Raw genomic sequence first — 24,620 nt, 5'->3', positions numbered from 1 at the left:
CCCCAAGACCAATCTAACCAAAGATTGTGTAATTTAACCAGTGGTTATACAGCTTTACCAGTGATCCTCAGGATTTGGCAAGAAATTTACCCATTCCTGGTCCTCCCAGTCAGGTTGCTGAAGAATTGGCTATTTGAAAAACATTTCCGCACTAGAACTTAACATGGCGGGACATATTGCTGCTACTTTAAAACACAAGCACCAAATATTTTGCTTCAACATCACATAATAGTGAGAAAGATACTAAACAATATGTTATAACCCCAATGATGACCACAGGGAAACCATTATTGATGGAGTACAAACGCCCCAGATAGGGGACGGAGGCTACCCAGCTGGATTGCTTTACATACCAACATAAAAGCTGGCCCAAAGCAGGGCCTGGTGTGGTTAGTTCTCCCAGCAAGTACTGTACTGTGAACAAGTTGCTGCCTCGAGCAGAATATTGAATATAGTTAAACCTCTGTTCTCTTATCTCTAGCTTCCTCAAGTCACTAAATAATTGATTTAAAAAATATCAGCTAAATTAATTTGTTTTGTTAAGAGGCTAGGCATAAGAGTACAAGGTTATTGATCGCTGCATTAAATAGTCAGAAGATCAGGCCCATCTTTTTTGAATTGCCACAGCAGTAAGTAATGGGAGTTACATTCGCAAATATGAGGGAGGGGAAACATTGCCTTAGGGTTTGACCAATTGAGCATGGCTGACTGCAGAATGAGTAGAGGGTCACTGATTAAATCATGTACCAGCCTCCAATGCTCCTCTTGCCTTAAGGCTTATTTTCAGACTAGATACTGTCTGACCAACCTTAAATGAGAGATCTTGGTGGACAAAAAATAGCGTTGCTCCATTAGGCATGATGGGAAACAGGAAAAAAGTAGAAAGAAAGAGACAATGGAACAGAAAAAGAAAGAAAGTGACAGCATCTTCAGACAGAAAAAAAAATGAGATAAGAATAAACTAAACATTATGCAAAAGATTAAAAGGATTGAAACAAAAAAATGAAGAATGGAAGGGGAAATAAAGAGGAGGCAAGAAAATAGATGCTGAAAAAAATTGTCACAAAAGATAGAAAGGTTGAAACAATTAAAATAAAGTCAAGAGGTACTGTGACCAAATAACCCATGATAGGCCAGGCAGGGCTAAGATGCAAATATACCTTTTCTGTTCTCTGTGAAAATCATCCTTTGAGAACAATACAAAAATAGTAAATTATATATTTTGAAATACATAAATTAACAACCCAAGAGAATGAAACGCCAAAATCTGAAAATCGAATTAAACTCCAGATGAGACCACAATTAGATCCAACTCCCCCTTATTTTGACCATTTAGTTGGCTAACGAGCTACAACGTTTAAATCATTAAATAAAAATGGACATGTTTTAGAGGTGGTTAATGCTTATGGTAGCTTCAGTATTGTTGACATGCACTTTTACTCACTTCAATTCAGCCTAGTGGCAATTTTTTGAATACCAAACTTTGAATTTTATTCCCCAAAGGGATTCACGAGCAAGTAATTATCAGGCTTAAATTCAAAACACCTAATCTCACAGACATTTAGTTTAAGGAGCAAAGAGAGAAAGAAGGATCCATTACTAAACATGGGACCCAGTTATCTGCAGCTGTGGCTGGAGAGATTAAGAAAGGATTAGTGCCTGAATGGATACGCGTCAAAACACTGAACTTCAGACACACTTGAGTGGGTCAGTGTTAGCAGGTGAATTATTTTCACCAGAACTAGTTAACAATAAAAATTCATAACAATCAGAAATTGAAACAACATTCTGAACATTAAACTATTCATTTGTTATTGGAATTCTTTAGGAATCTTTGTTGAAAATGACTAGGCATTGGTACAAATACTTCATATCATGTAAAATTAAAGACTTCGAAAAAATGCTATGAAGCAACAATGTTTATTTTTAAGAGCATATATCAGAAAATAAGGCTAAGTTGGAACCAATGAAACAGAAAACACTGATGTGTGCTCTGGATGACGTCAGTAAACACTCGTGTGTGCTGTCCAATAGATTTGCTGGAGAGGATGCCTCCTGCTGGACATCAATTCAGCCCAATAGCTTTGTGTGCTGTTGGCAAAATGGACGTTGACAGGATCCCACTGACCTGCACTGTAACATGGAGATCATTTAGATAAGCAGCATCATGGAGTGAAAGGTGATGTTCGTGGTCTGCTTTCCCATACTGTCTCCAATCTCAGCAGTTGCGGAGTAAAATTGCTAGTACAAAATGCCACTGAGAACCTACTATGTCAATTATACAAGAACAAAAAACTATTAGAATCTGAGTTGGTACGGCGCAGGAGGCGACCATTTGGCACATCGTGTCTGCACCGGCTCTCTAAATGAGCATTATGATTTAATGTCATTCCTTGCCTTTTCCCCATACCCAAGCACATAATTTAATGCCCTCTTAAATGCCTCAGTTGGAGCTGCCTCCACCACACTTGCAGGCACAGCATTCCAGACCCAAAGCACTTGTTGTCTGGAAAAGATTTTTATCACATCACATTCGCTTTTTTTGCAAATCACTTTAAATCCGTGCCCTCTCGTTCTTGACTTATACGAATATTCTAACTGGTGGGATATTCCAGTCCCATCGACGGCGCATGGTTTCCCGACAAAAAGGGTGGTAGTTACTGGGAAATCCCGTTGACAATGGCGGAACCAGAAAATTCCGTTGTCAGGTCGCCTCCGCCGCCGAAAAACATTCAGTAAATCTTGCCCAGTATATTGAATGGATTGGATTGGATTGGATTTGTTTATTGTCACGTGTACCGAGGTACAGTGAAAAGTATTTTTCTGCGAGCAGCTCAACAGATCATTAAGTACATGAGAAGGGAATAAAATACATAATAGGGCAACACAACATATACAATGTAACTACATAAGCACTGGCATCGGATGAAGCATACAGGGTGTAGTGTTAATGAAATCAGTCCATAAGAGGGTAATTTAGGAGTCTGGTAACAGTGGAGAAGAAGCTGTTTTTGACTCTGTTCGTGCGTGTTCTCAGACTTCTGTAACTACCTGCCCGATGGAAGAAGTTGGAAGAGTGAGTAAGCCGGGTGGAAGGGATCTTGGATTATACTGCCCGCTTTCCCCAGGCAGTGGGAGGTGTAGATGGAGTCAATGGATGGGAGGCAGGTTTGTGTGATGGACTGGGTGGTGTTCACGACTCTCTGAAGTTTCTTGCGGTCCTGGGTCGAGCAGTTGCCATACCAGGCTGTGATGCAACCCGATAGGATGCTTTCTATGGTGCATCTGTAAGTTGGTAAGGGTCAATGTGGACATGCCGAAATTCCTTAGTTTCCTGAGGAAGTATAGGCGCTGTTGTGCTTTCTTGGTGGTAGCGTCGACGTGGGTGGACCAGGTCAGATTTTTGGAGATGTGCACCCCTAGGAATTTGAAACTGCTAACCATCTCCACCTCGGCCCCGTTGATGCTGACAGGGGTGTGTACAGTACTTTGCTTCCTGAAGTCAATTACCAGCTCTTTAGTTTTGCTGGCATTGAGGGAGAGATTGTTGTCGCTACACCCCTCCACTAGATTCTCTATCTCCCTCCTGTATTCGGACTTATCGTTATTCGAGATCCGGCCCACTATGGTCGTATTGTCAGCAAACTTGTAGATGGAATTGGAACCAAGTTTTGCCACGCAGTCGTGTGTGTACAGGGAGTAGAGTAGGGGGCTAAGTACGCAGCCTTGCGGGGCGCCGGTGTTGAGGACTATTGTGGAGGAGGTGTTGTTGTTGTTCATTCTTACTGATTGTGGTCTGTTGGTCAGAAAATCGAGGATCCAGTTGCAGAGTGGGGAGCCAAGTCCTAGGTTTTGGAGCTTTGATATGAGCTTGGCTGGGATTATGGTGTTGAAGGCGGAGCTGTAGTCAATAAATAGGAGTCTAATGTAGGAGTCCTTGTTTTCGAGATGCTCTAGGGCTGAGTGTAGGGCCAGGGAAATGGTGTCTGATGTGGACCGGTTACAGCGGTATGCGAATTGCAGTGGATCAAGGCGTTCTGGGAGTATGGAGGTGATGCGCTTCATGATCAACCTCTCGAAGCACTTCATTACGACTGAAGTCAGGGCCACTGGTTGGTAGTCATTGAGGCACGTTGCCTGGTTCTTCTTTGGTACCGGTATGATGGTGGTCTTCTTGAAGCAGGTGGGGACCTCGGAGTGGAGTAGGGACAGGTTAAAGATGTCCGTGAATACCTCTGCCAGCTGGTCCGCATAGGCTCTGAGTGCACGACCAGGGATCCCGTCTGGGCCCGTCACCTTCCGAGGGTTCACTTTCAGGAAGGCCAATCTGACTTTGGAAGCTGTGATGGTGGGTATGGGTGAATTATGGGCTGCTGGGGCACTCGCCAGCGGATTGTTGGTTACCTGCTCAAACCGGGCATAGAATGCATTGAGTTCATCGGGGAGGGGTGCGCTGCTGCCAGAGATACTGTTCGGCTTCGCTTTGTGGCCTGTTATGTTGTTTAGTCCTTGCCACAACCGCCGAGAGTTTGTCTGTGCCTTTTGAAAGTCTTCCAGCAAGTTAGCTAAACATGATTTCTCCTTGAGAATCCATGCTGGCTCTTCATAACCAACCCATCTTTTACCATCTGACTACTAATTCTATATCAAATAATTGTTTCTCGATGCTTCTCCACCACTGAAGTTAAACTGCCCGGTCTGTAATTGCTGGGTTTATTCTTACAACCTTTTTTGAACGAGGGTGTAATGTCTGCAATTATCTATCCTCTGGCACCTCTCCTGAGTCTAGGGAAGTCTAAAAGATCATGGCCAGTGTCCCTGCAAGTTCCACACTCACTCCCTTCAATATCCTTGGATGCATCTCATCCTGTTCTGGTGCCTTGTCAACTTTAAGTACTGCAGTTTGTCCAATACCTCCTCCTTAGCAATTTTGAACCTTTTGAGTGACAGAATTTCCTCCCTTGTCACAATTGTAAGGGCCTTTCCTGTTGATTCACTTATTTCCCATTTCTTTTAGTTTGCCTTTATCATTTTTGATCCATGGATGTTTAATGAGCATATGAAGTGAGGAATTCAAAAGCTTCAAAATAGTACACTGTGCCAGCTTTTGAACAGCAGAACTAAGATTTTTTTGAATCCAAGAGATCGGAGGGATTTGGTTCGATTGACTGGCTGGTGGCCAGTAAATTGGCTAAAGGCCGTATTCTGCCCTGCAACAGGTGGTGGTTGGATCCTAATTGAGTGGGATGGCTTTCAGAGAGTCAATGAAAGGATAGTTGGATCCTGGGCGCCAAAAGAGCAGCTGTAAGTATCTCTCTCTGTCTCGCTTTCTCCAGAAATACTGCCTATCTATTGGTTTCTGAACCTGCAGAGAACCTGGATGAATCTCCAGTGAAAACCATGAGAGACTGAAAGCAAAAATTTCGAACTGGAAGGTGCGCTAGAAGACCACCATCTGAAACAAAGACTCTTATTCATTTACCTTCTCCATTATTTTTACACCCCTCTTTTCCCCCCCGTGTTTGTTTGTGTGTGTTGTGTGTGTGTGTGTGTGTGTGAGCTAAAGTGGGGGGTTAGGAATTCAAAAGTAGTTCACCAGTTGTATCTGCTGCGCAATTAATTATAGTAATTGTTATTAATGAAAAATAATTATTTTTAAATTTACAAACCTGGTGACCTTAGTTATTCGGCAGCCAAAGACCAGAGACTACGGGTACTTTCTAAGAATGATTTGGTCATTTCAATTGTGTTGCAACTCCAGGTCAAGTGGGGCTGGAATTGACCGAGCACTAGCCCAGGCTGTTGGAACACTATGTTCTGGGTAGCATTTACCTCCCTGGTAAAGACCAATGCAAAGTCTTCATTTAATATCTCAGTCATTCTCTGTACCTCCAAGGGTAAATTCCCTTTTAGGTCCCTAACAGGCTCTAGTCCTTTTACTACCCTTTTATCATTTATATGCCTATAAAAGACTTTAGGCTTCTCCATTAAGTTGGCTGCCAGTCTTTTCCAATAATCCTTCTTTGCTTCTCTAAAATGTTTTTTCACCTCTCCTCTGAACCTTCTGTATTCAAATGTTCTCAAATGTTATTTTCTTCCTAACACTGTCATTGGGACACTTTTAGTTCTTTAACTTTTTCTATCTCGTTTTCATCTAGGGAGCTCTGGATTTCTTTTCCTTACGTGTTCCTTTGAGACGAATATATCTTGACTGTGCCTGAACCATTTCTTTTTTGAAGGCAGCCCATTGTTCTGCTAACGTTTATCATTCCAGTCTATCCGGCCCAGCTCTGTTCTTGCCCGATTGAAGTCAGCTCTACCCTAGTTAATTATTCTGACTCTGGATTGCCCCATGTGCTTTTCTACCATCATCCTAAACTTTATGATACAATGGTCACTGTCTCCTAAATGTTCCGCCACTTACACTTGCGGCGCAATCTGACAGGAAAGTTTCCAAGTCTGGTAGTGAGCGAGAATTGCCGGGGGCTTCCCGGCGGCCGACCCGGCGAGACCGCCACCGCTTTCTAACTCCAATTAGGGCCGGTAACGATGCCCCATGGGCTTCACCTCGGAAATGACCGTCTTGCCATATGATTCGCCTGGCAACTCCCTGCTATTGTGGGGGAGCAGCTCTTAAATTTGGTGGGCGAAAGTAGTGGACAGGCTTCTGGGGCAGTCTGGTGAGCACCACACAGTTGATGGTGCACATCAAGTGGGGGCAGGAACATCCAAACGAGACAGTAGTCGGAGGTTGGCTGGACCCCAGGACCCAGCTGTGTTCCAGTCTGATGTTGAGCTTCTGGACCAGGTTATCCTGGAGCTGATGCAGATGCCAGGGTGCGGCCGTGAGATTCCGAGAGGAACGTCAGCGACACTCCAGCAGGTACATTACCTGGCTCAGTGGTAACATTCATATAGCTTTAGGTTCCACTTTCACTTTTGAACATTTCGGGCTGGATTTTCCACTGTCCGAAGCCGGCAGCAAGAATCACAGTCAGGCGGAGAATATCAGGTGAAGGAAAAATCTGACATGATGGTCCGGTCCCCCACTGGCGATGACAGTGAGGTTCACATCTGTGCCAGTGGGTCCATGCACATCCGTCATTGGCATGGATTTGAATGCGATTAGTGGGTGGAAAACCGCACACTCAACACCTTTACGATGCTCCACCCCTTTCAGGCGGGAGTCATGCGGGCATGAATTGGTGCAAGTATTTGCAAGCGGAGTCTGGGTGCCATGGTGTTGAAGGGGAGCGAGATGGTAAGAAAACTTTCAAGCCTTGTTGGGCTTGCTGGGGGTGGCTGCCTGGTCCACAGGGAGTAGAGAGGAATGACTTGGTGCCAAGACCGTGCACGCAGGGTGTCCCCCTCGGGATCGGGGTGGCCTGGCTCAGACTGCCATTGCAGCAGTGTGTTATTTAACCGCATCGCTTTGGTGCAACTTACAGGCTCCTGGCTGTTCACACTGCTGAGTGTTCACTACAGGTTGAGCATCACTTGTCTGAAATGCTTGGATCAGAGTGTGAATCAGATTTCGGAATATATCGGGTTTTGGAATATAATATGCATTTGCGGCGCATTGGGAACTGCGTATCTGTAATGCACTGGGAACTGCGCATTTGCAGCGAGCATTGGGAACTGCACATGTACGGCTTGCATTAGGAACTGCGCATGTGCGGCACATTGGGAACTACGCACGTGTGGCGCATTGGGACCTGCGCATCACCTGGGGACTGGTGATGTCACGTCAGTCCTCAAGTGTGGATTTCGGAATTATTCAGTTTTCGGAATTTTGGAAAAGGGGTGCTCAACCTGTATATCCTGTATATACTCAGAGAGCCTTTATCAGGCTGACGTGGAGCCAGGGAAGCAAATTCTGCCCAGTGCTTGCAGATCTGGTGATTTTTGCAAGTGCAGCCAATCAGCTGACTGTTGATCATCCTCAAATACCTTCTTTCAACCACCATCATTTAAAATATGAAATGCTAGCAACTGAGTGCTTCCTAGAATCTTATGACATGAAGATGAAGGTGATCTTCATCTATTATATTCATGTTATCAGGTCTGCTGTCACAACTTCTGTTTTACGAAAACATAGATGAAACAAGGAATGTGCACCTTTGTTTATAGGTCTGGGCAAGAACACCTCCCAGACAGTAGTTACACCTAGCTGGGGAGACTTGGATCAGGGCAAAACGAATAGAAGATAAACACTAGGGGCAAGATTCTCTGATCTCCCTGTGGCGTGTTTCTCGGCAGCAGTAGGCGGCCTGCCATTGGCCAGATCTTCTGGTCCCACCCCTGCCAATGGGACGTGCCAACGAATTGACCCTACATTGCCAGGAAACCCGCAGCGGAGGTGTGCCGTCGGCGGGACCAGAAGATGCCGCCGACGTGAACATCCGAAAGACCTCGCCCTACCATAAAAGAATACCAACACAAATTATTAAATTGAAAGGGCAGCATGGTGGCTCAGTGGTTAGCACGGCAGCCTCACGGCGCTGAGGACCCGGGTTCGGTTCCGGCCCCGGATCACTGTCTGCGTGGAGTTTGCACATTCTCCCCACTTCTGCATGGGTCTCACCCCCACAAACCCAACGATGTGCCGGCTAGGCGGGTTGGCCACACTAAACTGCCCCTTAATCGGGAAAGAAACCCAATTTGCTGTTCTAAATTTATTAAGAAAAACAAATTATTAAATTGGACCTTTGGAGTTAACATTCTCAATCATAAATTATAGGTAAAAAGTCACACTGTCGACATAAACCCCGAGTCTGGTAGCTTTGTGGTTTCTGGCAATAGGTTAGCAAAACAAAATTCAGATTCAATTTCCACCATGGAAAGTAGTGAAGTTAAGCATTTTGTTGATGAAGACAAGAAAATGTATGTAAAAACTCACTAATGTTTTACCGCCCACACTATATGTTGGCTCTGCATCACTTAAATGATCCAGCATTGCAAGATCATCAGAACATGATAAAATAAAATGTAACCTTATTCAATAGGCATACTAATATAAAATATAACTTTTTGCACCAAGCTGTAATATAGTACAACTGTACCAACCTTTTGTTCTCACTGCTGCTGCTTGGTTGAGAGATTCCTCGTCCCATCCTTTTGTCGATCAAACTCTTTGTGTTTGCAAGTCTATTCAGCGTGCTTCGAGCTTTACTTTGTCCCATGGCAAAACTGACAACGTCAGGATTGTAAGCTGAAAGAACATCATTCTCACCCCTGAGGTAAAGAAAACGCATCCATCAAGACTGAGACACAGAAAGCAGCTAGCCTATGAGATTTATGAATGGCTGTGGTAACAATTAAGGAACATGGTTCATTCTAATTTCTGCTTTCCCATACTTATTCTCCAGATGGAAGCAATGCCAGCTTTTAGGAGTCTCAAACCCTTCAAACATTACACAGGTGTCCATTTGGAAATAGTTTCACAGTGTTACAGCATCTTATCCCACAGAATGGCTGTAACACATAGGAATACTGGTTATCAGGTTAGCTACGTAAAGTTAATCATTTAGATAGAACCCAACAGACTAATAGCTACATTTAATAACTTGTTAAATGTCCAAGTTTTATATTTATGTTTAAAGAAGTTAATACTATGGAATGGAAGATCTTTACACCCAAGAACATCAGCGGCCGCACCAAGCTCCATGGCGGGTTTGGACCGCGGAGCCATTCCCCCCCCCCCACCCCGATCGGCCGCATGCCCAATCATCTAACCCCGCGGATCTCACCCCTGGCTGCCTATAAGTCCCCGCCTGGTGTCCAATCTGTCATGTTGGGTGTTCTGATGTACAAACGATCCAACACGGCTGGAGATGGTGTAACTCAATTTTATTTACTACTTAACTATAACAGCACACTGCTAACTTGGGTACGTGCATTACCAGCTAATCTGTGGATACTGTCCTATTACTATCTGGGTGAGGCACTCAGCACATGGTGGCAGGCTCTGAGCTTGGTGCTCTGAGCTGGCTGCTGCTGGAATGAGCGGGAACTGTAGTGTCCCCTGTTTTTATAGTGCGTGTGCTCTCACTGGTGATTGGCTGCGATGTTGTGTGTGTGTTGGTTGGTCCTACTGCATGTCCATCAGTGTGTGTTTGATTGCACCATGATATGCTGATCTAAATATCATGACATCACCCCCTTTTCGCAAAGAATATGTGCCTACATGATAATAAATAAAGAAGTGTGGTGAGTGCATCTAATCATGTGTGTGCAATATTTACAACAATATGTACATGTGGCTATACTATATACACAGGAAGGTGCAAGGTGCAGAAACTAACTATGTTACACAAAGAACGAAACCAATGTCATTAACAAACAATAACAAAATCTTAAACAGTATGGCAAAAAGTCTGAAACAGTATGTCAGAACAAGTCAGTGAGTCTAATATGAAAAGGTTCATAAATTAAGTCTCTCAGATGGGCGACGGATTCGGGTTGACCGCCTCAAGGGTGGGTCAGGATCCACCGGCTGAGGAACGGGCCGGGCCACGGTCGAGTGAGGAGGATCCAGGGTGTCCGGAAGGTCAACAAAGTCCATTGCAGGGACAACAGGAGGGCGTGGCACCGGTGCAGGATCACGTAGCGAGCACGGAACAGACGAAGGGCACGCCGATTGCGGCGGCGAATAGAGCCATCAGGCAGGCGAACCAGGAACGAGCGGAAAGCTATTTGTCGGAGAACCTCAGCGGTTGTCAACCAGCCGCCCTCCGGAAGGTGTATGCGGACATTATCTCCAGGTGCCAGGGCAGGAAGATCAGTCACCCGAGCATCATGTGTCGCCTTTTGTTGCTCACGCTGTTGCTGCATCCGCCGAAGTACCGGAGTATGGTCAAGGTCTGGGACATGAATGGATGGCACAGTGGTCTTGAGGGTGCGACCCATAAGCAGCTGGGCCGGCGATAGGCCCGTGGACAGTGGGGCCAAGCGATAGGCCAGCAAGGCGAGGCAGAAGTCAGATCCTGCATCAGCAGCCTTGCAGAGGAGCCTTTTAACAATATGGCCTCCCTTTTCTGCTTTGCCATTCGACTGAGGATGCAGAGGACTGGACGTCATGTGTGTGAAGTTGTATGAGCTGGCGAAGGAAGACCATTCCTGACTCGCAAAGCAGGGGCCATTGTCTGACATTATGGTGAACAGAATGCCGTGGCGAGCAAAGGTCTCTTTGCAGGTCCGGATGACAGCCGATGACGTGGTGTCGTGCAGGCATGTGACCTCTGGATATCTGCAAAAGTAGTCAATGATGATGATGTAGTCCCTGCCGAGCGCATGGAACAGGTCCACGCCCACCTTCGACCAGGGGGACGTGACCAACTCATGGGGCTGAAGGGTCTCACGGGGTTGTGCCGGCTGAAACCGATGACAGGTGGGGCAATTGAGCACAGTGTTAGCAATGTCCTCACTTATTCCCGGCCAGTACACAGCCTCTCGGGCCCTCCGCTGGCACTTCTCAACGCCGAGATGGCCTTCGTGCAGTTGTTCTAAAACAAGCCGGTGCATGCTGTGTGGGATCACGATGCGGTCCAGCTTCAGGAGGACACCATCAATATCGTTGAGGTCCTTTTGAATGATGCCAACCAACGGGCGATGGTCAGTCTCCACGGTGAACTGGGGAAGGCCATACACATAGTCGTGGAACTTGTCAACGCCAGTCAACAGGCCTAGGCACTTCTTTTCAATCTGCGCATAGTGCTGCTCTGTGGGGGTCATGGCTCGTGGCGCATAGGCCATGGAGGACCGCCCCAATGCCGGACTGGCTGGCGTCAGTCGAGATTTTCATCTCCCTTGCAGGATCGAAAAACGCCAGTACCGGGGCGGTGGTGAGCTTGACCTTGAGCTCCTCCCATTCACGCTGGTGGGTTGGAAGCCACTGGAATTCAGTTGTCTTCCTGACAAGGTGCCGGAGAGCTGTAGTGTGGGAAGCAAGGTTGGGGATGAACTTCCCTAGGAAGTTGACCACTCCGAGAAAGCGTAGCACCGCCTTCTTGTCTGTGGGCTTCTGCATGGCCGTGATGGCTACCACCTTGTCGGCATCCGGCTGCACCCCCAACTGGGAGATGTGGTCCCCCAGGAACTTCAGCCTGATTTGTCCAAAAGAGCATTTGGCTCGGTTAAGACGCAGGCCCTGGTCCCGTATCCGTTTAAAGACGCGCTGGAGGGGACTGATGTGCTCCTGCGGTGTGCTGGACCAAATAATGATGTTGTCTACATAGACGCGCACCCCTTCGATGTCCTCCATCGTCTGTTCCATGATGCGCTGGAACATTTCAGAGGCTGATATGATGCCAAATGGCATCCTATTGTAGCAGTATCTGCCAAATGGGGTGTTGAAAGTGCACAGCTTTCTGCTGGACTGATCCAACTGAATCTGCCAGAAGCCCTTTGAGGCATCAAGCTTGGTGAATATTTTTGCCCGAGCCATCTCGCACGTGATCTCCTCACGTTTGAGTATGGGGTACTGTTCCCTCATTATGTTGCGATTTAAGTCTTTCTGGTCTATACAGATCCGGAGCTCGCCGGAAGGCTTCTTGACGCACACCATGGAGCTGACCCATGGAGTCAGCTCCGTTACCCGGGAAAGCACTCCTTGGTCCTGAAGGTCCTGCAGCTGCTGCTTGAGGCGGTCCTTGGAGGGGTGCTGGGACCCTGCGAAGTGCGTGAACCACCAGGGTGGCATTCTGTTTAAGCCGGATTTTGTACGTGTCGGGCAGTGTGCCCATGCCCTCGAAAACATCCTGGTTGTGCGTGAGGATTGAGTTGAGCTGCGCCCTAAAGTCTGCATCTGGGAAATCGACGTGCCTTCTGGAAAGAGAGAGAGTGTACACGCCGAACGAGGTGGAGGATTTTGCACGCCTGCGCGCCTAGCAGAGAGTCCTTTGAGGAGGCCATGATTTCGAATGGTAGTGTGGCTTCACGTGAGTTGTGTGTCACTTTGAGCTGGCACGACCCCGTGGAGGGGATGACGTTGCCATTATAGTCAACAAGTTGACAGTTGAATGGCAGAATAGGTGGTTTAATCTTCAGGGTCTGGAATGCTGACCATGCAAGGAGTTTGGCGGAGGCACCAGTGTCCAGGTGGAATCTGATCTGGGATTGGTTGACCGTCAGGGTGGCACACCACTCGTCGTCCGGATCAATGCTGTGCACTGACAGCGGCTGGTGTATTCGACTTGGGGACAGCTTGTTCTTGTTGATGACAGCAACGCGGAAGGGCTCCCTATCCTCAGTGGTCTGCGTGACGTCGGGATCGGACTCGGTGAACGTGGGTTGAATTGCCCAAACGTTTCTGCGAGGCTGGTACGAGTTGGCAGGGTGAGCTGCTCGACAGCAGGCAGCATAGTGGCCTAACCTGCCAGAGCGTAGGCATTGTCGCGTATCGCGTTCCTCTGCGTCAGCGTCCCCTCTTTTGGCGCGTACAAGCGCGGGAGTCCTCGGAAAGCGCGTGAAATGGCGAAATGGCCACGGCCCGGGAGGTACTCGATCGTCTGGAATCGCTCTGCCTCGTGGGGCCTGTGCCGCGCCCTCTCGGCCGCTTGGATGTGAGAGTACCGACTGGTGGCGTTCTCATGCAGAACGCAGGTCTCGACGGCAGTCGCCAGGGTGAGTTGCTTGCCCCGAAGGAGCTGCTGGCGCAGGGTTTCCGACATGACTCCGAAAACTATCTGGTCGTGTATCATGGAGTCAGAGGTGGTCCCATAGCCGCAGGACTGCGCGAGAATGCGGAGGTGTGTTAAGTAAGACTGGAAAGGTTTGTCCTTACCTTGCAGGCGCTGCTGGAACAGTACCTCTCGAAGCTCTCATTTACTTCAACGCTGAAGTGTTCGTTGAACTTCAGGAGCACCGTCTTGTATTTGGTTTTGTCCTCGCCGTCCGTAAATGTAAGGGAGTTAAAGATGTGGATGGCATGTTGCCCCGCCGTGGAGAGAAGAAGGGCAATCTTCCTGGTGTCCGATGCATTCTCCCTGTCTGTGGCCTCGAGCAAGAGTTGGAAGCGCTGCTTGAACAGTTTCCAATTGACCCCGAGATTGCCAGCGATTCGGAACGGCGGCGGTGGGTTGATGTTCTCCATGGTGCAGGACAGCGGATTGCTGCTACGTTGCAGGTAGATCTCACAGGCGCTGGCTTGCGTCCACTTCTGGTATCATGTCGTGTTGGGTGTTCTGATGTACAAACGATCCAACACGGCTGGAGATGGTGTAACTCAATTTTATTTACTACTTAACTATAACAGCACACTGCTAACTTGGGTACGTGCATTACCAGCTAATCTGTGGACCCTGTCCTATTACTAGCTGGGTGAGGCACTCAGCACATGGTGAATGTCTGAGTGGCAGGCTCTGAGCTCGGTGCTCTGAGCTGGCTGCTGCTGGAATGAGCGGGAACTGTAGTGTCCCCTGTTTTTATAGTGCGTGTGCTCTCACTGGTGATTGGCTGTGATGTTATGTGTGTGTTGGTTGGTCCTACTGCATGTCCATCAGTGTGTGTTTGATTGCACCATGATATGCTGATCTAAATATCATGACACCAACCGCCCCCCCCCCCCCCCCCCCCCGAGGGCGGCCGCGGACTGAGTCCGCAGCCGCCCTGCCAGCATCCCATAAGACATAGGAGCAGAATTAGGCCACTCGGCCCATCGAGTCTGCTCCGCCATTCAATCATGGCTGATATTTTCTCATCCCTATTCTCCTGCCTTCTCCCCATAAGCCCTGATCCCCTTATTGATCAAGAACCTATCTTTCTCTGTGTTAAAGACACTCAATGAATTGGCCTGCACAGCCTTCTGCGGCAAAGAGTTCCACAGATTCACCACCCTCTGGCTGAAGAAATTCTTCCTCATTTCTGTTTTAAAGGATCGTCCCTTTAGTCTGAGATGGTGTCCTCTGCTTCTAGTTTTTCCTACAAGTGGAAACATCCTCTCCACGTCCACTCTATCCAGGCCTCGCAGTATCTTGTAAGTTCCAAAAAGATCCCCCCTCATCCTTCGAAACTCCAACGAGTACAGACCCAGAGTCCTCAAACGTTCCTCATACGACAAGTTGTTCCTTCCAGTGATCATTCTTGTGAACCTCCTCTAGACCCTTTCCAAGGCTTTCCTTAGATACAGGGCCCAAAACTGCTCACAATACTCCAAATGGGATCTGACCAGAGCCTTATACAGCCTCAGAAGTACATCCCTGGTCTTGGATTCTAGCTCTCTTGACATGAATGCTAACATTGCATTTGCCTTCTGAACTGCCGACTGAACCTGCACATTAATCTTAAGAGAATCGTGAACAAGGACTCCCAAATCCCTTTGTGCTTCTGATCTCCGAAGCATTTCCCCATTGGGAAAATAGTCAATGTCTAAATTCCTCCTTCCAAAGTGCATAACCTCACACTTTTCCACATTGTATTTCATTTGCCACTTCGTCGCCCACTGTCCTAACTTGTCCAAGTCCTTCTGCAGTCCCCTTGCTTCCTCAATACTACCTGTTCCTCTACAGATCTTTGTATCATCTGCAAACTTAGCAACAGTGCCTTCAGTACCTTCTTCCAGATCATTGTGAAAAGTTGTGGTCCCAGCACAGACCCCTGAGGTACACCACTAGTCACCAGCTGCCATCCTGAAAAAGACCCCTTTATCCCCACTCTCTGCCTTCTGCCAGTCATCCAATCCTCTAACCATGCCAGGATCTTACCCTTAACAGCATGGGCTTTTAACTTATTTAACAGTCTCCTATGCGGCACCCTGTCAAAGGCCTTCTGTAAATCGAAATAAATCACGTCCACTGGTTCTCCTTTGTCTAACTTCCTTGTTACCTCCTCAAAGAACTCTAAAAGATTTGGCAGACACAACCTCCCTTTGACAAAGCCGTGCTGACTCAGTCCTATTTTACCATGCACTTCCAAGTACTTCACGATCTCATCTTTAATAACAGACTCTAAAATCTTACCAATGACTGAAGTCAGGCTAACCGGCCTATAATTTCCCTTCTTCTGCCTCCCTCCCTTCTTAAATAATGGTGTTACATAAGCTATCTTCCAGTCCTTTAGGACCCTTCCTGCCTCAAGTGATTCCTGAAAGATCATCACAAATGCCTCCACAATTTCCTCAGCTATCTCTTTTAGGACACTGGTGTGTAGTCCATCCGGTTCAGGTGACTTATCCACTTTCAGACCTTTCAGTTTCCCCAGTTTCCTTCTCCTTAGTAATGGTCACTGCTCTCACCTCTGCCCCCTGATTCTCCTGGAGCTCTGGCATCCCACTGGTATCTTCCACCATGACGACTGATGCAAAGTAACTATTCAGTTCATCTGCCATTTCTTTGTTTCCTATTATTACTTCTCTAGCCACATTTTCCAGTGGTCCAATGTCTATTTTTGCCTCTCTCTTACCTGTTATATTGAAAATCTCTTCCTATCTTCCTTTATATTACTCGCTAACTTGCACTCATACTTCATCTTCTCCCCCTCATTGCTTTTTAGTTGCCCTCTGCTCGCTTTTAAAGGCTTCCCAATCCTCTGGTTCCCCACTAATTCTCGCCACTTTGTATGCATTTCTTTAGCCTTTATGCTGTCCTTGACATCCCTCATCAGCCATGGATGCCTTGACCTTCCCTCAGCATGTTTCCTCCTCCTTGGGATGAATTTCTGTTGTGCCTCCCTAATAACCCCCCAAAACTCCTGCCATTGCTGTTCCAGTGTCTTCCCTGCTAGACTCCTTTTCCAATCAACTCTGGCCAGCTCCTCCCTCATGTCTTTGTAGTTACCCTTATTTAATTGTAATACCATTAAATATAATTGCAGCTTCTCCCCCTCAAACTGCAGGGTAAATTCTATCATATTGTCGTCACTGCTCCCTAAGGGTTCCTTCACCTTAAGTTCCCTAATCAAGTCTGCCTCATTACATCACCAAATCCAGAATTGCCTGTTCCCTAGTAGGCTCTGTCACAAGCTGCTCCAAAAAACCATCTCTTAGACATTCCACAAATTCCATTTCTTAGGATCCACTACCAACCTGATTTTCCCAGTCCACCTGCATATTGAAGTCCCCCATGATTATTGTAATATTGCCTTTTTTACATGCCTTTTCTATTTCCTGATTTATTTTCTGCCCCACATCCTGACTACTGCTAGGGGGCCTGTACATAACTCCCATCAGGGTCATTTTACCTTTGCGATTCCTCAACTCTACCCACGGAGATTCTATGCCTTCTGATGCTATATCGCTCCTTGCTATCAATTTAACTTCATTCCTTACTAACAATGCAACCCCGCCCCTTTTGACCATCTGCCTGTCCTTTCGATAGGACACATATCCTTGGATATTTAGATCCAAGCCCTGATCCCCTTGCAGCCACGTCTCTGTGATGCCCACAACATCGTATCGGCCAATTTCAATGTGCGCAACAAGCTCATTTACCTTGTTCCGTATACTGCGCGCATTTAGGTACCACACCCTCAATCCTGCATTGACCACCTCCCTTTCACACTCTGCACAGTCACTGTACCCTGTACTGTGGCCCTTTTTGATTTTTGGCTATGGATTCTCTGCCTTACACTTTCCTCCTTACTGCCTTTTGTTTCAGGCCCCGTTTTACTTCCCTCCGACGTCCTGCATCGGTTCCTATCCCCCTGCCACATTAGTTTAAACCCTCCCCAACAGCACAAGCAAACAGCCCCCCGGTTAGATCCACGCCGTCAGGAACTCGGCCAGACGGGAGCGGAGCGGAGGATCGCTGAACGGGCCTCTGTCAACGGGCCCCCAGCTGCGTGGCGCACTCCGCGATCACGCCGATTTCCGGGTCCCGAAGAATCGCCGGACCGGCGCCGGGCTGATTTTGGCGTGAAAGTGGATTCTCTGCCCCAGCGCCAAACGCGATTTTGACGCGGGGCTGCAGAGAATCCAGCCCCTGATCTTCATCAACAGAGACCAAACGTGATGACCATGTCAGGGGCCTCAGAGGCTTTGGAGCCCCTGGATGGTCGGGGAGAGGGTACTGGCCCCGCACTGCCAGGGTGCCAGATCAGCACTGCCATGGTGACAAGGGGCACTGTCAGGGTGCCAGATCAGCACTGCCAGGGTGCCAAGGAGCACTGCCAGGGTGCCAGATCAGCACTGCCAGGGTGCCAAGGGTCACTACCAGGGTGCCAGATCAGCACTGCCAGGGTGCCAGATCAGCACTGCCAGGGTGCCAGATCAACACTGCCACGGTGCCAGATTAACACTGCCAGGTGCCAGATCAGCACTGCCATGGTGCCAAAGAGCACTGCCATGGTGCCAAAGAGCACTGCCAGGGTGCTAGATCAGCACTGCCAGGGTGCCAGATCAGCACTGCCAGGGTGCCAGATCAGCACTGCCAGGCTGCCAGATCAGCACTGCCAGGCTGCCTGATCAGCACTGCCACGGTGACAAGAGGCACTCAAAAGGGGGTAGAGCCTGAGAGGAAACATGGCCAAGGGGGTTCTTAAGGGGAGAGTATGAAGGGGGTCTCATGGGGGCACATAATGAGGTGCATGGAGGGGGCTGTAAAGAGAGGGGCCTTAAAGAGCGAGGGGCTTCAGCAATCCCATTGTGAGGTGCGGTCATTTGGGGGAGGGGGGGGGATGGGGAGATGGTAACAGCAATGGGGGGTGGGCCTGATGCCTGCGAGTGCGAATGGCCGGGGAGGGGGTGGGGAGTGGGTTCCGGCAAGAAGGAGGGAGGGGGACTGTAGAATTGTCTGGAGATTAGGGTGTTCTTTGAAAATGGCACGCGATCTCCGAGAAGCCAACCTCGCCAACGTCTTGGAATCCTGCGCATCTATTTTCCAGTGGGAATCTCCCTAAGCTCCAAAAATGACTGAGTGTAGGAGAATTGCAATGGGAATCACGCCAGAACAGCTGGCGGGACTCTCACTGGCTCCCCCCCCCCCCCGAAATGACTGGGTCGGGATTCTCCGAACCCCGCCGGGTCGGAGAATCGCCGGGGGCTGGCGTGAATCCCGCCCCTGCCGGTTGCCGAATTCTCCGGCACCGGATATTCGGCGGGGGCGGGAATCGCGCCGCGCCGGTTGGCGGGCCCCTCCCGGTGATTCTCCGGCCCGGATGGGCCGAAGTCTCGCTGCTGGAATGCCTGTCCCGCCGGCGTGGATTAAACCACCTAGCTTACCGGCGGGACAAGGCGGTGCGGGCAGGCTCCGGGGTCCTGGGGGGGGGGGGGGGGGGGGGGAGGGGGGCGCGGGGCGATCTGGCCCCGGGGAGGGCCCCCACAGTGGCCTGGCCCGCGATCGGGGCCCACCGATCCGCGGGCGGGCCTGTGCCATGGGGGCACTCTTTTCCTTCTGCCTTCGCCATGGTCTCCACCATGGCGGAGGCGGAAGAGACCCCCTCCACTGCGCATGCGCGGGGATGCCGTGAGCATCCGCTGACGCTCCCCCGCATGCGCCCGGCAATGTCATTTCCGTGCCAGCTGGCGGGGCACCAAAGGCCTTTCCCGCCAGCTGGCGGGGCGGAAATCAGTCCAGCGCGGGCCTAGCCCCTCAAGGTTAGGGCTCGGCCGCTCAAGATGCGGAGGATTCCGCACCTTTGGGGCGGCGCGATGCCGGACTGATTTGCGCCGTTTTTGGCACTGGTCGGCGGACATCGCGCCGATTACGGAGAATTTCGCCCATGATCATTTTTTGGGAGAATTCTGCCAACATAACATGATCAGTTTATAAACTGAACTATCATGACAGTCCTTTTCCTTTCCCCTTAAAGTGCTCATTTTCCTGAATGTTCGACATAAATTATTCATCATATTCTATCATAAACTTTCACCATTTAAAAATTTTGTTTCACCAACAACTTGCATCTATATACTGCCTTTAATGTAGCAAACTATCCCAAAGTGCTCGTCAAATCTACAAAATTGACCTCAGGATAGATCTACCATAAAGATTGTCTGACCTCCCATTCAAACAGCTGCCATAACGTTGCCTTGGTCCTGCATTATGGTCCCACAGGACCAGGCACAAGCAGCGGTACAGAACAAGAAGCCAAATCCATACAGCTCCATGAGTAATACCACAGGAGATGCATATTTGTACTAAAATAAAGCTGGAAAGTGAGGATAACTCGAGTGCTGGTACACAATCAGGGGGTCTGAGGTGAAGTCTTGAACAGTTCAATACTATGGTAATGATAAAGGAGTGCACGCTGCCATGACCAGCCCACATGACAGAAACCATACCAGGATGCCTGGACAATTGCAGAATTGGTGCAGCCTGTAGCTGCGAGGTGACCAGTGCCTTGATTTCGAGAGACATCGATGCACACACACCATTCTTATGCCTCACACTCCTGCTCTGAGGTAGCAGGTAAACAAAACACAAGACTCAGGATAAGACTAAGTCTCAGAAAATTAATAACAGGAACTTTTCAACTATCAGGTGACAGAAATATACTGGGCTGAATTCTCTGATTTGAAGACTAAGTGCTGACGCCAAGGTGGGAACAGTGGCGTTTTACACCAGAAAAAACAGCGCAAACCCGATCCTGCGTCTGGTGGGGGGTTAACAGCACCGCAGCGAAAAGCCCCTGGCTTTACCTGCGGATGCAGATGGAGAATTGCCGGGTCTTGCAGCCGTGCCATGCAACATGGCGCCAGCCGCGTGCGGACCCGACCTGCCACATACTGTCCCCCAGTAATCCCCCTCGCCACCCCCGGATCACACCCCATCAGTGCCTCCAACCCCCGCCAAAGCCCCTCTGCCCACGGAATGGCTCTCCCCTGACTGTGGTGGTGCTGGACTCAGTCCCCTGCCACCACGCCGGGTTCATGAAAAAAGAATAAGTGTTCCATGCCGTCGGGAACTCGGCCCATCGGGGCCGGAGCATCAGGGGAGGGCCTCAGGTGACATCCTGAGGCTGTCCCGACGGCGTGCTTCGAGGGGGCGGATGCATAGAAAAATTTGTGATTTTGGCACAAACAGGGATTCCCGGCCGAACGAGATTTTGGTGTCGTCGACCGGAGAATCCTGCCCACTGCATTCTTATAGGGTGAAATGGGATACAAATAGCATTCTATGAATCGTTACATAGATTAAGGCTAAACATGGTGTACTTTGAAGTTGGGGTTCATAGTACGAACGGTCATATTAAGTAATGTAGAAAGGGGCCAGCACTATGGCTCACTGGTTAGCACAACTGCCTCACGGCGCCGAGGTCCCAGGTTCGATTCTGGCTCTGGTTCACTGTCCGTGTGGAGTTTGCATATTCTCCGTGTTTGCGTGGGTTTCGCCCCCCACAACCCAAAGATGTGCAGGATAGGTGGATTGGCCACACTAAATTGCCCCTTAATTGGAAAAAATGAATTGGGTACTCCAAATTTTAATAAAAATTGATTTTGTAGAAAGTAGTCCAGAACCTGAATATTGCTTAAAAGGAAGACATGTTGCTCAAGCTTCTCGTCTTGCTTTCATCAGGACAAAGGCAGGAATGCCAAATTTCAAATGATCACAACAATTTAAACCTAGGAGAAGAGAGTTGGCAAATCGACTCTTATGGCTGAGGGACTATGATGGGAAAGCAAAGGGGAACTATAGGTTACCCACACTCCTTGATAATTCAAAAAAGATGCAAGGCTCGTATATAATCCTTCTGTTTGCCAAGAACAGACCTCTGCATATGCATGTAGGTCACTTTTAGCAAGTGTAAATGCACTACATTTCAAGCTCAACTGATTATCTTGAATTGGTTATTCGTGTCGCTGTTAGCACACTCAGCAAGTGCTGCCCAATCTGTGAATCATATCTTTAAAAAATGTTTTTATCACATCCTTAACGTTACAAAGCCAATACGCAGAGTCGACAGGACAAACCCTTCATCCATCTCCTTGCTTGCCCCAAAAAACAATTCAAATTCATGAAAAGACATGGCACCTCATCTTGGGCTTGACCTGATACTTAATCTTAGCCTAAAGGTGAAGAAGCAATCGCAGAATAACATCAAACGGCAAACATTTGATTTTGGATTTTACAAGCACAAGCTGGTTGAGTAGTCTTTACTATGGTTACTATGAATATCTGAAGGAAAATGCTGTTTGATTTGATCGGCAAATCACTGGGACATACGGCCAATGTACCTGACATCTGAATGACGCTGAAATTATTACACGACTATGCTCAATTGTGTGGTTGGCAGATTGTCTTTTTGGGCTGATGGCACCATCCTGTTAGTATAAAATATCACTCATCGCCGCAGCTGTGGCAGAGTAAAATGGCTTCCTTTTTTAAAAAAATGTTTTTATTCTCCATTTTCACATTTTCCTTCAAAATGTACACCCCACGCACAAACAGTAAATGGTAACAAATGCAAAATCAATGCCCTTAACAATAACAACGATCCCATCCTCCCACCACCCCAAACAACGGCCCACCTGTCAATATATGCATCCAATAAAACAAACCCTCCCACGGTGGAAACAAAAAACAAAGGAGAAAAAGAAAAAGGAGTCTGGGACCGCCCATGGTCACCATTAACCTACAGAGTCCACTCCCCCCCCCCCCATCCCCCCACCCCCCCTTACACTCAACGCCATCCAACCTCTGAAAGAGTACCGTACATGATACCCAAGAGTTGTAAACAGCCCCCCCCCCCCCCACTCCCCCTCCAACTCCTCCCATCCACGGCCTCTTGTAAATCTCCTTCCCCCAACCTCGGTTCCTTCCACCCAACTTTCCACCCCGGCTAGACCACTCGGACCCTGTTCTGCCAGGCTCCGATGGCCGCAGCCCCTCACCCCACCTCACTCCCGTTCACTGGCCGCCTTAAACCGGCCAGCGTGGAGGCCCCGCCCTGGTAGCTTTCCCCCTTGCCTGGCCATTGAAAAGCCCAAAAATCCCTTTTTAGCACACAAACCCCGCATATCCCCCTGCACCCTAAAGAGCCCCCTTGTCCAAATATATACAACATTGGCTCCTTTAGCCCATACAGCCGCACGCAGTGAAACAAAAAAGAAGGAAATACAGTCATGAGGTTACATCGGCACATGGCCATTTCTCAGTTCTGGCACAGTCCTTCTGCCTTCGCAAACTCCTCCGCTGCTCCCGCCGTTCCAAAATAAAAGTCCTTCAGCTTGTAAGTCACCCTCAGCTTCGCTGGATATACAATACCGCACTGCACCTTGCTAATGTACAGTGCCCTCTTCACCCGGCTGAAGGCAGCCCGCCTCCTCGCCAGCTCCACCGTAAAGTCCTGGTATACACGTATACCAGCTCTAGCCCACTGCACCATCCGCTTCTGCTTGGCCCAGCTCAGGACCTTCTCCTTCACACTGTACCTACGGAAGCACAGAGTCACTGCCCTCGGCGGCTCACTCGCCTTTGGTACAGGCCTCCACGACCGATGAGCCCGATCCAGTTCATATCAGGAGGGATCCTCCCCCAATAGTTTCGCCAGCATCGCGGCAAAATACTCAGGCGGTCTCGGTCCTTCAACTCCTTCGAGCAGCCCCACAATCCTCAAATTCTGTCGCCTGGATCTGTTTACCAGGTCTTCCATTTTTCCTCGCAGATCCTTGTTAATCTCCATCACCTTCCGCATCTCCTTCCCCATCGAGGTAAGTTGATCACCGTTGTTGCTAACTTTGCCTTAGTTTAATTGCTCTGTTTTATTACCTTTGCTCGAGTCGCCAGGTATCTTTATGATACCGCCACGTGGTTCAAGTCCGAGTAATGATCAATAATCCAATACACCGATTAGTAAGATTTAAAACAAAGCACATTTTTATGCACAGTAATCACTACTCATGTACAAATTCTACGTCTAAGCTACTTCTACAACTAACAGGCCTATACTTAACTTGGAACTGGCCCACCAGGTCAGGGAAACAAATGGCCTTTCGTTCGGGTACTGAGCCTGTGGGATTCGAAGTTGGTACAGATTGATAGCTAGGAGCGTCTATCTCGTAGCGAGCATTGAAGTAAGACTTACAGTTTCGACCAGCTGCTGAAGAGTGCAGAGCTGGAGAAGCGGTGATGAAGAGCTGAAGAGAAGAGCGCGATTTGAACTTGGGGCTCAATTCTTAAAGTTCCCAGGGGCTTCCCGCCTTTCGGGGCGGACCCTGTAACTGGTCCCAAGTGATTGGACTTTGGCCCCATCACTTGGTTCAATTTTCTCCAATGCTGGAGCGGTTCCCTGATCGATAGGCGGTCTTGAGGTGCTTGTTCACCTCCTTTTGTGTAGGCTCCTGCTGGCGCCGAAGAGTCTGGTTTTGCTTTGTGTGTCTAAATGTTGCTTATTGTTCCCGGGGATTGCTCATTAGTATGCAGGTGGCTGGTGTTTTGTTATGCTGATGGTTGTTGGTATTGATCTTGTCTGGCCTTTCCAGAGGTAAATACACAGCCAACCTGCAGCTGCTCGTTTTTGTCCCGTTGGCTGACTTTCCCATCAGTCTTTGCCGTTCGCCATTTTGAATCGGGAGTTGGCCATTTTAAGTGGCTACACCATGCTGCAATAATGTCTCCTCCACTTCCTTCAGCGCCTCCCCTTGCTTCCGCACCTCCGCTTGCCACCGCCGTCGTCACCGGGGAAATTGCCTCCTCCACCAGCACACACAAAACCTCCCTCATCTCCTTCCTCATTGTCTCCATGTA

The 24,620-nt window shown here is 48.7% G+C and overlaps 1 protein-coding gene across 6 annotated transcripts in view; it reads right to left on the bottom strand.

Moving 5' to 3' along the window:
- Positions 1-24,620, bottom strand: part of ccdc24 (coiled-coil domain containing 24) — a 221,263-nt gene that overhangs the window by 117,574 nt on the left and 79,069 nt on the right. For all 6 annotated transcript variants that reach the window (XM_072510750.1, XM_072510752.1, XM_072510749.1 and 3 more), the window contains one exon: positions 9,067-9,234. In XM_072510750.1, coding sequence (XP_072366851.1) covers positions 9,067-9,234 — 168 coding nt within the window. The remainder of the gene's footprint in view (positions 1-9,066; positions 9,235-24,620) is intronic.

The sequence above is a fragment of the Scyliorhinus torazame genome, chromosome 7 (genome assembly GCF_047496885.1).
Source record: "Scyliorhinus torazame isolate Kashiwa2021f chromosome 7, sScyTor2.1, whole genome shotgun sequence".
NCBI lineage: Eukaryota > Metazoa > Chordata > Chondrichthyes > Carcharhiniformes > Scyliorhinidae > Scyliorhinus > Scyliorhinus torazame.
This window is presented reverse-complemented; position numbering and strand designations above follow the sequence as displayed.